We start from the raw sequence: 13,277 nt of genomic DNA, 5'->3' as shown, positions 1-13,277 counted from the left end.
CGACACAGCAACATGTGTTACCCTCTTAATTCCACAAGAAGTAAAATAAAGAGAAAACAACCGTTCACTGTTTAGAAGACTAATTCCTAAATGGTTGACCAACATGGAAAAGTTACAACAACAGTAAATGCAATCACTAGACTTGATAAGACCACCTGTGGTGGGAGTTCCTTTAGAACCATTGTCCTTGACATATCAACCTCTTTTGTACCACCCAAATGAGCTATTCAGCACCATTGGCCTTTAGGGAATTGGTCAAATATGATCTTTGCATAGAAACATTTAGCAAAGCAACTTTCAAAACAAAGGCATGAGACTCACTCTCCAGCTTCAAGACACAATTGCATTCCACTCCGCACATAAATCAAAAACTAGATATTTCACAGATTGTAATCAGTGAAATGTTTAGTTACCCTTTTGTAGCACGCACCACAGTGAAAAAACGATTTGTTACTCACGCTATATAATAAGAATACACACAAAAGTAATTTAAATAAAGTAGATAACTTTACATTTTAAAACTTCAGTGCATGGATTCTATATTTAAGAACTGTGTATCTTAGCTGTGGATCGCTTAGAAATCCGGACTCATTACTAAATGTGCCTATTTTGCACAAATTGTTTTTTTTATTGGACTGGTGCTCCCTGCGAAGACTTCAAGTACAATGTAACATGTTATCTTAAAAAGAGATTGCACTGCACATGTCATGCAAAAGAGAGAATGGACCATTTTGGCAGTAAAAATTCTGTTAAGAGTTCAATTGTTTTGTTTAAGTTGGGGAAGCAATATTTAAAGAATAAACATAACCGTGACACATATTTTTGTATTTGCAGAAAGAATATAAGAAAGACCTGGAAACAGAAATAAAAGGGAAAGGCATGCAAGTTGGTATGGATGTCCCTGATATGCACAGAGCTAAGAGAGCTACAGAAATGGCAAGCCAGGTCGGTGCTAAACAAAATTGCTAACTTCATATTTTGTCAGTAGCTGTCTCAGCAAATCACTGTTCCTGCATCATGACCAATGACTAGACCGCTGCCCCACATGGATTCTATTCACCTCCGCCCGGCTGGGTTCATGATCACAACCAAATTTGGTTCTCACACAGTGACAGCCAAGAGTGACCTTTTGACTCTACTATAGTTTCTTGAATTGGTGACACAGTGTCTACTGTCTACTGCCGGGCAGTGGCAAATGAATTGCCTTTCAGCTGGTGGTGGGTCCATATGACGGGCCCTCCTCTTCAAGAACTCTTAGCTCTTTATCCAAACCCCTAGCCGAACCCTGTACATGGGCTGAATACCATAAAATCAATAGCAATCTCATTGTTGAAGTACTTTCTTGTTTTTCTAATTAAGTAGTTCAACACCAATTGATATCAGAAAGTATGATTCATAACTGGTCCTAGTACATTTAGGTCATGCATATATGCAGACAGAGGTGCAGGAACGCGGGGGGAGTGTGGGAGGGAACAAAGAGTCTGGTCCAGCAGTGCCCCGGGTTTAGTGCAGAGAGATTGCCCCGCTCAAGGAGCGCAAGCTGAAAGTGCAGTAATGTTGAACAAAGTGCAGCGGCCCAGAGGCAAGTGCAAAAGACTGGGGGCAGAGCCTGGGACCTGTGGGCTCAGGAGGTGAACCAGTCAGTAAAAACTGAACAGAGTTAGGGAGGAGAATGAGGGCAGAAAGAAAGAAAGGTTAGCAGGGGAGAGGGAGAGAGAAGGAGGAAGAGAAATGGAAGGTCTTGAGGAGTTTCCCGAACTTAAGGAGCTCTGGCTCAAGACGGAAAGAGGCAGGGAGGCTGTTCCAGAGGGAAGCACCTGGAGAGGATAAAGATCTACCCCCCAATCTATGTTTGTGAAAGCGGCTCACCCGCAGAGAGTTGGAGGAGGATAAGCGCAGGATTCGAGAGGGAGAGAGCATTGTAGATAGTGCAGGCCCCAGCCCCAGAAATCCTTGTTGGTTATGCAGAGGGTCTTGAGCTTGATCCTTGCAGCCACGGGGAGCAGGTGGAGGGATTTCAGCACCGGAGAGATGCGGTCCCAAGGCTTGAGGCCAATGAAAAGTCTTGTGGTTCTGTTCTGGATGAGTTGTAGATGACAGAGAGTAGAAGTAGGAAGATTGAGAAAGAGGCTGTTGAAATAGTCCAGCCTAGAGAGAACCAGAGCTCTCGAGGTGATGAGCCTACGGGGGAAAGTAAGAAAAGGTAGAATAACTCTGAGGAGGTGCAGTTGGTAATTGGACTTTTTGGAGATGTCTGAGATGTGAGAAGAGAAGGGGATAGTGGAGTCGAAGATAACCCCAAGATATTTTGCCTTATTAGTAGGTGAGGGTGCAGGGCCAAGGGAGGCAGGCAGTGAGAAAGTGGGAAAGCAGAGCAGGGGTCCCAATGATCTCTGTCTAACTGGTATTGAAGCATAGATCGTTAGCAGCACACCAAGCCTGAATTGTGGATAGACAGTCAATGATGAGCGAGGAGGAGGAGGAGGCCAAGGGTAGAATGAAAGAGAGCTGCATGTCATCCGCATAACACTGAAAGTTAGAGGTAAATGTAGAGATATGGTGGGCCAATGGGGCCATGTACATATTGAAGGACCAGGGGGAGAGGTTAGATCCCTGGGGAACACAAGTAGTGAGAGTGGTAGTGGAGAGAAAGAGCCCAAGTTCTACCTGGGAGGGTTGGTCAGAGAGAAAGGAGGTGAGCCACACCAGGGCCTGGTCTGTGATGCCCAGGGTATCACGTAGATGGGTGATCAGGATGTTGTGGTTTACTGTATCGAAAGCAGAAGAGAGATCGAGAAGAATGAGGACAGAGGGAGAGTTGGAGTCAAGATGTGAGAGCAGGTCTTGACGGGTGTTCAGAAGAGCAGCCTCCATGTCTCTGGATGCTCTAAAGCCAGACTGATGGTCATGGATACAGCCAACAAATTCAGTATGGAGGGTAAGTTGCCCCTTTCTCCAGGAGTTTTCCCAGGAAAGGGGTGATGGAGATTTGCAATAGTTTTCTGGAATGGACGGGTCGGTAGAGGTTTTTTGTAGCAAAGGGTGCACAAGAGAGTGCTTGAGAGGAGAGTGGAAAACTTCAGTGGTGAAAGAGAGGTCGCAGAGGTCAGCCAAGGGCGGAGAGAGAGTGTAAATATTGTCCTTTATGGTTTTGGAGGAGGCTTTCATAGACCGGATTTGTCTAGAGGCCTAATCAGGTGTGACAGGGGAGAGGGAGGAGAGAAGAGGGGGAGAGGCGGGGGTAGCAAAAAAGAGAGAGGACAGGATGTCCTGTGTTTTTGTGGTGAAGTGTGCAGCCAGGGCCGAGCAATGGGCCTGGGTAGGTGTAGTTGAAGATGCGGCTGCAGTAGGGTTGGCCAGTTCCTTGCAGACTTTGAAGAGTTTGGCCATGTTGTTAGATGCAATGGAGATGCAGGCTTGAATGTTTACTCTTTTCTTGGAGCAGATGCACAATGTATTTTGCCTTTGAAGAAGGCAGCAGGCCAGTTTTGTCAAAGGGTTAACCTGAAGATCCCCATTTCCGTTCTGCTCCTCTGCACTTGTGTTTAGGTGCAGCCAGATCATAGTCGTACCAAGAGTTGCACTTTTTGTCAGGCTTCAGTCAGACCCTCGTGACAGGGGCAAGAATGTCAAAAGTGTTGGTGATGGAACAATGAAAAGTTGGCGAGGGCTGTATCAGGGTGGGAGTCAGCCGCAGGAATAGAAGGAGGAGAGTAGGTGGAGGCAAAGGCACTCTTTTCATGGGTCGGATTACCTTGAAGGCAGGAGGCGGTATAGGGTGTGCTACTGCCAAAGAGGAAGAGAGCTTTAAGTGAGAAGAGCAAAGAGAATGATCAGTCCATGAGAGGGAAGTAGTGAGAGGAATAGAGAGTGGGATGCCTGTGGTGATGAGAGCATCCACGGTGTGGCCAGCGGTGTGCATTGGACCAGAGGGTAGAATGGAAAGAGAAAGGGGGCCACATAGTTTTCAGAAAGTTCCTGAAAAGTCAGGAGAGTCAAGATGGATGTTAAGATCCCCCAGAAGGAGGAGTTGAGAAGAGGAGGAGAGGAGAGAAGAGGCCAGGGATGCCCATTCCCAGAGGAAGAGGGTGGACTGCCCTGGCAGCCGATAGAAGGTGGCCAGAGTTAGATCAGTGACAGGTTAGAGAGAAAGACTGCAGACCAGGCATTCAAAGGAGGAGTAGACCTGAGTGGGAATAATGGAAACAGGGGTCCACTCAGGAAAGATCAAGGCTACTCCTCCTCCTGGCCTGTTGGGCCTGGGCACAGAGAGGATCTTGTAACCTTCAGGGAGGAGTGTGTCAAAACTGGTGACAGAGCTGTCTGTAAAACCATATCTCAGTAAGAGCAAGAACATATATGTATTTACTGCTTTGTCTGTTTCTCTGTTTGAAGTGAATCACACCTAGTTTTCATAACATGCTACAATGAAAATGTCCTATGTTTTTGCAGGTTTAATTACTATGTGGTTTTGTGCTTTGCAAGTAGGCATGGAGGAACTTTTCCACAGAAACCTTGAATCAGCTGATTTCTCAGATAATTTGAACAGGTCGAACCTGGGACAATCATTTAATAACGTTCATCTGAGGTTTCACCCTATGGCTTAATGGGGAAGTGGTTGGAGCTGTCTTTCTGTCACTGGTAACTCTCAGTCAGGGAGTATATCTTTGCATATTTGAGTAGGAAGAAAGATGGGGAGGGATAGTAAGTGACTACTGACACAGTTGGTTAGAAGTATTATTTTGTTTTTTACAGAATAGTGCATGACACATTCAGTCATTTGAAGAAGTCACACAATACAAATACCATCAACAGAGCTATGGGGAGGCAGGTGGCAAACCAGTAGGTGTCGAGCGAGTGGACGAGATATGCAACATTAATTGACACATTCGATGAGGAGCTGGAGGATTCCAGAATCCCTAATACACATGTGCTTGCTTTTGCTGGGTGAGAGCAGCATAGGGTTGGGGAGGTGGGTGACACACCAATAAGAGTCTGATTCTTGAGGTAAGTAGAGGAGGCATGTGCATCCTGGCAGCACTGGGACCAGCTACAGAGGGCATATTTTGGGAACGTCACTGTACGGGTGGAGAAGTAGGACTCTGACACAGTGGTGGCATGGTGGTTGGCAAAAACGTGTATTCATAAGGTAATGAAAGAAAACCCTATCTTGCCCTATTTCTAAGAGGGGTTCCCTTCCTCAACTAAAATGCAAATGGGCCTGTCACGATGTCCAAAGTAAAATGTCCTCTGTCCTATGTCAGAAACGTTTTTCCTTACACTATAAACTGAACTGAAGAATTAGTAGGTCCCTTTGGTCCCGGTGAACAAACATTTTCTTCTGGACAGGGGATCAAAAACGTTCACTTTATAAAATTGAGAGTTCTCAAAATAAAGTTCCAATCCTCTTGGTGGGGAAATGTCTCTCACCCCTTGGCCTTTCTCAGGCATCTGTTACAATTCAAAAACTAATGGGCAGATGTCTTCTTTCCCCTGGCCTTCCTCAGGCTTCCGTGACAGTTTAACAACTGATGGGGGAATGTCTCCTTTCACTGGCCTTTCTCAGGCGTGTACACCAGTTCAACAACTGATGGGGGATGTCTCTCTTCCCCTGGCCATTCTCAGACGGGAATGGAAGTTCAACAGTTGGTGGGGGAATGTCTTCTTTCCCCTGGCCTTTCTCATGCGTGTATGACAGTTCAACAACTGGTGGGGGAATGTCTCTCTTCCTCTGTACTTTCTCAAGCTTATACTGCAGTTCAACAACTTGTGGGGGGAATGTTTCCCTTCCCCTGGCCTTTCTCAACTTGTATGGCAGTTCACCAACTGGTGGGGGAATGACACCCTTCCCTTGGTCTTTTTCAGGCTTGTATCGTAGTTCAACAAATTGTGGGGTAATGTCTCCCTTCCGCTGGACTTTCCCAGGCTTGAACGACAGTTCAACAGCTGGTGGAGGAATGCATCCCTTCCCCTGGCCTTTCTTAAGCTTGTACGACAGTTCAGCAACTGGTGGGAGAATGTCTCTCATCCCCTGGCATTTCTCAGACGTGTACTGTGTGTGGTTCCCAGACCCCTACTGACAGACCTGGTTTTCTCCCCTGCCAGGTACTGCGCAGAGGAAGTAGGACTGCACTTCTCATCCTATTTGGTTGTGGGTCCCAGACCCCCAGTTTATCTTCTAAATTTGGTGTACCTGGTTCACTACCCTGCCAGGTATTATCTTGGCTCACTCTCCTTGCAACCACCTCTGCCCCTCTGTATGGGTCCCAGACCCTGGTTCTCAGGCTGTTCTCTTTACTGCTTTCCCCAACAATCCTGTTACATTCAGGTTTGTTTTCAGGTCTTTGTTGCAGATATGGAGCACTCCTGCAGCTCTGTTTGGTTTTCAGCATCTTCTCTTTCTCGCTGGTTCTACTTGTTCCATGGTGTCTCCAACATGATGGGTCCCCGACCCTGGATACCTGGCTAATTCCCAGGTAAGGGGCATCCTCATTGCTCTGTTCTGTTTCCAGCGTTCCTTCTCATTTGCAGGCTCTTCTCTCTCTGAGCCGCCATAGATAGAGGCTGGTCAGTTGGAGTCTCTCTCCACAGCCGTGCAGTTTGTGGGTCTGCCTCCCCTCTCCTCCCGTTCCTCCAGATCTCTCTTCAGTCTGCCGACAGCAGACCAACATGGAACGTTGCTTCCTCCACTTCACCCCAAGCCCAACGACTTCCAGGCTCTTGGTTCCTTCTGGCAGGATATGCTCTCTCTGGCAGTCCTTCTGTTAAGATGGATTTCTGAACTCGGACCAGGAGGGCAGAGGTTCAGAAGGCCAGCCTAGTTTCTTGGAACAGGGTAACCTCTGGACAAGCCAGACCAATCAGGATAGCAATGGCAGCGGTCAAGACTATGGGCCTCATTACAATACAGGCGGTAAGTTCCCTACTTTACCACCATGGTGTAAACTCTGTTTACACCATGGTGGATGGCGGATTTACCGCCCCATTCCAAGGTGAGTGGGGCGGTAAATCCCCATTCCCCATTTACCCTTCCCCATTCCCATTTTTGCCCCATAGGGCATAATGGGAGTGGGGAAGGCGCTAATTACGGCACCGTAAATTACGGTGCCGTAATTAGCATCAAGGCGGGTTAGCGCCTTGCATTTTAACGCCTGCAAAAAGCAGGCATTAAAATGGTAATCAGGCGTTAAGGGTTAACAGCGCTAACGGCGCCGTTAAACCCTTAACGCCTGGCTTGTAATGAGGCCCTAAGTCTCAAGAGGGGGGAGGGTGACAGAAAGACCTCAATGAGCACACAAAGCAAGGACACTTACAAATTACTCCAGACAGGTGTTATATTAAAAATATAGACACATTTATTACAAGGCCTTTGTAACATCTTTGTAACATCGACCATAGCAAAGAATCACAATAATACTAAAGTAAACCAACACATCACAATCAATACAATATATATACAAGACCGAGGGGTCTAAGGAGTTAGGAGCACGTAATATGTAAGCCACCTAGATGGGGAGGAAAACAGGCAGTGCAAGTAATCATTAGACCCAGTTTGACATCTGAAATGCACCTAACTAGGAGGAAGTCTGAGCCCTACGAAGAGAGGAGCCTTATGCTCAAAAGTACCTGCACGCGCTGGTGCCAATGGACAAAAGAGGGCCTTTTGTGAATGGAGCGATGCAGAACAAGTCCCCACTACTCAAGCAAGGCCTCCACTTGTGGGCAGAGGCAGGGTGAGAGTGCGGGATAGAGTCGCTATTTCGCAACAGCGGTAGAAAAGAAAGGGGCTCCTGCGCGAGGGGCCACCGGTTGGGGTATGGACTACTCACTGGTCCCCGAGGCACGCAGACACAGACTTCTCCAGTTCAGTTCACGTTGCTGGCAGGTTCAGCTGCGATGATCAGGACGTCTTGACACCGTGTAGATTCTGCATAGCAGAATGCAGGGTCGAGGGTGTCCCAAATGCAGCGGACGAGCACATGTTGTTACCACAGCAGGGCAACACGGCAACCACGTTTACTCTGGTCCGGGCGCACTCGTCTCACTTCAGACCTAGCAATGCCAAGCGTACGAAATTCGGTGTGAGGGTGCCGTGGACGCAGAGCAAGCAGTAAACCAAGTTTCATGGGCTTCCCCAAAACGGTGGCGGTGACAGAGCAAAGTGTCCTGCGTAAACTGGTCAGCCCACTGGTTGGCCCAGGGACACTTCCGAAGAGGCTTACTTGCAGGGTTTGATGAAGGTGCCGGCAATAGTTTATCCTACTATTCCAATGGGTCGAAGCGCCTTCACAAACCTTCTAGGACGATCAGATGCAGAGGGGTCTCGCAGGACGACAGCAGTTCAGGGTGCCAAACCTTCAGTGGCTCACCAGCAGTTCCTCGACTCAGCTTCTTGTTGCAGGATACTTGGCTCCTTAACCCTTGTTCGGTGTGAACTCAGGAAATCAACATGGTAGTGGTGTTTTCAGCCTCCTCTTATCCAAAGTTCCCTTCATGCCAAAACAGAGAGGGCCCAATGGGAGATCTGCTCACAAACACTCACACCATACGTGGACCTATCACGGACCACGGTGGTCCCAGGCATTCAGGAAACTCCAGACTCTCTGGCACCCAGGATGTGTATTGGGAACAGACACCCCAGCCCACATCCTGGAGGCACACACAAGGCATGCAGAAGCCCGCGAAAGCTTTGGGGTTTCGCGGGAAAGTGCATGACCAAATAAGGACTGCCCCGGGTCGGCTCGACCTGGGGGAAGGTGAAGGGGCAAAATGGTCAGCGGACAGGACAAAGAACCTCGTGGCATGGCCATTTTGGAGCCAGGCCACTCATTTGTGCCAAACGCAGTAAGCGCGGATAACATGCCGAAAAATGGTTCAAAACACAAGAGAAACGATAGCTGCCACCAGTCCCGTCCGTGACACACTTGCACAGTTCATAATAAGTCCAGCAAGAGTTTTTATGGCCTTTGGAATGACTAGAGACCCAAGAGCGCAGTAATTTAAGTTACGGTGCACTCTTGTTTCGTGTTGCACAAAAGCTGCAACATGAGGAAAGGACTAAGGGAAACAAAGTCTCCCAGTACTGACTGTTTTAAGGGCATGTCAGTTTCCCCATAAGAATTGAGCGAAAGCCCAGAGGAGTGCGGCGGAAGGCTGCGCTTCTCTGGCAAAGTCTAGATCAGGGTGTAAAACAACAGCAAAAAGTTTGGGGGTTGCCACATGGAGGGAAAATTACATACAATTATGGAATCTTTCCTAACACTCGCCCCTCCCAGACTAAGGACAGGGGGAACTAATCCCCCCCTGGATGAGTTTCTTGTTCAGGTCGGTTAAACATTCTGGACAACCCATCAGCATTGCTATGTTGGACACCTGGCCTATGCTCAATAGTGAAGTCAAAGCCTTGTAAACTTATGGACCACCTAAGCAACTTTGGATTCTCTCCCTTCATGTTCATCAGCCACTTTAAGGGCTTATGGTCAGTTTGCACAGTGAAGTGGGTCCCATAGAGGTAGGGCCTCAGCTTCCGCAGGGCCCACACAATAGAGAAACATTATTTTTCTACTGTGGTCCATCTGAGCTCTCTGTCCTTAAGCTGGCGACTAATGAAGCCAATCGGGTGTTCCTTACCCTTCTCATCTACTTGTGATAGTACAGCTCCTATCCCAGTGTCAGAGGCAGCTGTCTGCACAATAAAAGATCTTTGGTAATCAGGGGCCCTGAGGACAGGGGCGTGGCACAAGGAGTCTTTTAAGCCATTGAATGCCTTCTCACACTCTTCAGTCCAAGTTACCTTCTTGGGTTTTTTGGAAGTGGTGAGAGCAGTCAGAGTGGCAGCTATGGTGCCATAGTCTGCCATGGAATTTCTGTAATACCCTGTGAGTCCTAAGAAGGCTCTCACTTGGGTCTGTGTAGTGGGGGTAGGCCAGTCTTGTACTGCTTGTACTTTACTGGATAGAGGCTGTATCCTCCCTCCACCTACTTCATGTCCAAGGTAAACTACTGAGCCTTGTCCAATCTGGCATTTACTGGCCTTTATGGTCAAGTGGGCTTTCTGAAGAGCCTGTAACACAATCCCAAAGTGTTTCACATGGTCTTCCCAGGTGGCACTGAAAACTGCTATATGATCCAGATATGCAAGACAGAATTCATACAACCCATTCAACATATGATTCACAAGCCTCTGGAAAGTGGCAGGTGCATTTTTCAACCCAAAAGGCATTACCCTGAACTGGTATAGACCTTCTGGAGTTGAGAACGCAGTCTTCTCCTTGGCATGTTCTGCGAGGGCTATTTGCCAATAGCCTGCAGTGAGGTCAAACCTGCTGAGGTACGTGGAGGCACCCAAGGTATCCACCAGCTCTTCTGTTCGAGGCAAGGGGTGGGCGTCTTATTTGGTGACAACATTCAGAGCCCTGTAATCCACGCAGAACGTCAATTCGGAAGTACCTGCTTTTGGGACCAAAACCACAGGGCTGGACCAAGGACTACTAGAGGGTTCAATCACCCCAAGATCTAACATTTTGTTGACCTCCATCTTAATGTAAGAATGTACTTTGTCTGACATCCTGTATACCCTACTTTTGGTAGGTACACTGTCTCCTGGGTCTATGTTATGTTTGCACCAAGGTGTCAAACCAGGGGACTGTGAAAACGGGGAAAATTGCCTAAGCAAACTTTTCACCTCAACCTGCTGATCAGAAGTCAGGTGAGGGGCCACTCGGACACCCTCATAGGAGCTATCAGAAGGACTGCTTGGAAATAGGTCAGGGAGAGGTTCAGACTCCTCTTCCTCAACATCTGAAGCCAATAGCAGTGCTGCGATTTCAACTCTTGGGATGAAAGCCTTTAGCCTATTTACATGGAACACTTTTGGAGCCTGTCCAGGCCTTCCAATGTCCACTAAATAGTTGACCTCACCCAGGGGCTCCACCACTGTGTAAGGGCCTGACCACTTATCCTGTAAAGCTCTCAGCCTTATGGGATTCATGATCAGGACTTGCTGACCAGGTGTGAAGTTGATGAGGGAAGCTTTCTGGTCATACCAATGTTTCACCAGGGCTTGTCCTGCCTTTAACTTGTCACTAGCCAGGCCCATCAGGAGTACCATCCTTTTTCTGAGCCCTAACACATAGTCTACTACGTTGGTAGTAATAGGGGGAGTGGGCATCTCCCATCCCTCCTTGACTATGGCTAAGGGTGCCAGCACAGGGTGACCAAACAGAAGTTCGAAGGGGCTGAAGCCAACACCCTCCTGTGGTACCTCTCGGTACGCAAACAGTAAGCATGGTAAAAGAAGATCCCATTTTCTTCTATGAGGTTCTTCCAGAGCCCCAATCATACTTTTTAACGTTTTGTTAAACGGTTCCACCAGACCATTGGTCTGGGGGTGGTTTGCGGAAGAGAACTTGTAGGTGACCCCACATTCTTTCCACATAGCCTGCATATACTTCGACATAAAGTTGCTGCCTCTGTCAGACACAAATTCTTTAGGGAAACCAACCCTAGTAAAGATGCTGAGTAAAGCTTTTGCGACTGACTTGGCAGTCACAGTCACCAATGGGATGGCCTCAGGATATTTGGTGGCATGGTCGACCAATACCAGGATAAACCTATTGCCTGAGGATGTTTGGGGGTCAAGGGGACCAACAATGTCGATCCCTACCCTCTCGAATGGTAACCCCACAACTGGGAGTGGTACCAATGGAGCTTGGAGTGTTGAACCACTCTTACCAGATAACTGGCAGGAGGCACAACTCCTGCAGTGACTTTCTACTTGCACCCCCATCTTGGGCCAGTAGAAATGCATGGATAACCTTTGTTTGGTCCTCTTAATATCAAGGTGACCAGCAAGGGGCACTTCATGCGCCAGCTGCAGGAACTAGGGTCTTACAGAAAGGGGAACCACCAACCTCCTATGGTCTCCTTCTGTAGACTCTGTGGGCTCACTATACAGGAGTCCACCTTCCCAATAAATCCGATGCTTCCCAGGAGGTTCACCCTCTAGCTGGGAGCAGGCCTGCCTCCTAAGGCCTTCCAGAGATGGGCACTCATGTTGGCCTTTACTGAATTCTTCCATGTCAGGACTACCTTCTACTAACAAATCGTTCAGTTCAGGATGGTCATTGGGGTCAAATACTTCAGGCATCACCACCTCCTCGTCAGGTCCGGGTGATTGACCAACTACCTCTACCGCAGTGGTAGGTGAGTTAGGGGGAATATTTTATTTCCCTCTTTTTGTTTCTTGACTCCTTTAGCCTTGGGTTTCCCCTTTGGCTGGGGCAGTTCATTGGTCTTGGCCAGTGCTCCCCTCGTTTGAGACCTTGTGCAGGGTCTGTCAGCAGTATCTCCCCCAAGCCCTAAAGCTCTGAAATCATTGCCCACCAAGACCTTTCCGGGGACACTCCTCTGAATGCTCACTGGAATCCTGACTGCTGTACCATTGATCATAAGATTTACAGGTATTACTGGGAACATGAGAGGTGGGCCATCAGCCAACGTAGTGGGCATCAGAGTAGCTCTGGCAACTTCCTCTGAGTCTACCAAGGTAGAATCTACTACAGTTTGACTGCACCCACTATCCCTAAGAGCTGGAGTATCTACTCCATTGATCAGCACACTGTCTTTAAAGTAGTGCTTGGTGTTATCTGGAATCCTAGCATACGCCTCTGCGACTTTAGGCTCCCAGGAACCCAGGGAAACTAAAACTACCTCAGCTTATATCGCAATGGGGAAGGAGTCTGAGGAGAAGGATGCTCCGTTAATCTTTTCTACTTGTAGGAGGAGAAGGCCAGATTAGCACAGTGGACCCCGAAGGTTTTGACCTTACATCTGGGATCTCCCTTCATGTGGTCAGTTGCTCCACAAGCAAAACAAGATCCATTGGGTCTGTTTACATAGGGAGGCTTATTATAACCAGAGTTCTGTTTTGGAGGCTGACCTCCACTACCCTGTGAGTACTCTTGTGTCTTGCCCTTATTTTTCTTTTTATGGCCCTTTTGGGAAGAAGATTTATCAGTTTCCCCACCCTCCCTATCTTTGGACTTTTTCCCTTCCTCCTGCTTACCAGGATGAGTCTTGTCCTAATGGGACACTCGATGTGACACCCATAAATCTGCTGCAATGGCGAGCTTCTTAGGATCTATCTCCTTTGAATCTGCCAAATGCTGCTTAAGCTCTGGGGAAGAAGATGCAAAAATATGTTCTAGCATGTCAAAACTTATCATACCTTCAAAGGTAGAAACTTTATAACCTTCGACCCAGCCAGTCCAGTTTTT

The 13,277-nt window shown here is 47.9% G+C and overlaps 1 protein-coding gene across 4 annotated transcripts in view; it reads left to right on the top strand.

Annotated features, from left to right (window-relative positions):
* Positions 1 to 13,277, top strand: part of NEBL (nebulette) — a 1,132,595-nt gene that overhangs the window by 833,013 nt on the left and 286,305 nt on the right. For 2 of the 4 annotated variants that reach the window (XM_069648590.1, XM_069648591.1), the window contains exon 15: positions 835 to 945. The exons of the other annotated variants lie outside the window; for them this stretch is intronic. In XM_069648590.1, coding sequence (XP_069504691.1) covers positions 835 to 945 — 111 coding nt within the window. The remainder of the gene's footprint in view (positions 1 to 834; positions 946 to 13,277) is intronic. 4 annotated transcript variants of the gene reach the window in all.

Source organism: Ambystoma mexicanum, chromosome 2q, assembly GCF_040938575.1.
Source record: "Ambystoma mexicanum isolate Mex_15411 chromosome 2q, UKY_AmexF1_1, whole genome shotgun sequence".
Taxonomy (NCBI): Eukaryota; Metazoa; Chordata; class Amphibia; order Caudata; family Ambystomatidae; genus Ambystoma; species Ambystoma mexicanum.
This window is presented reverse-complemented; position numbering and strand designations above follow the sequence as displayed.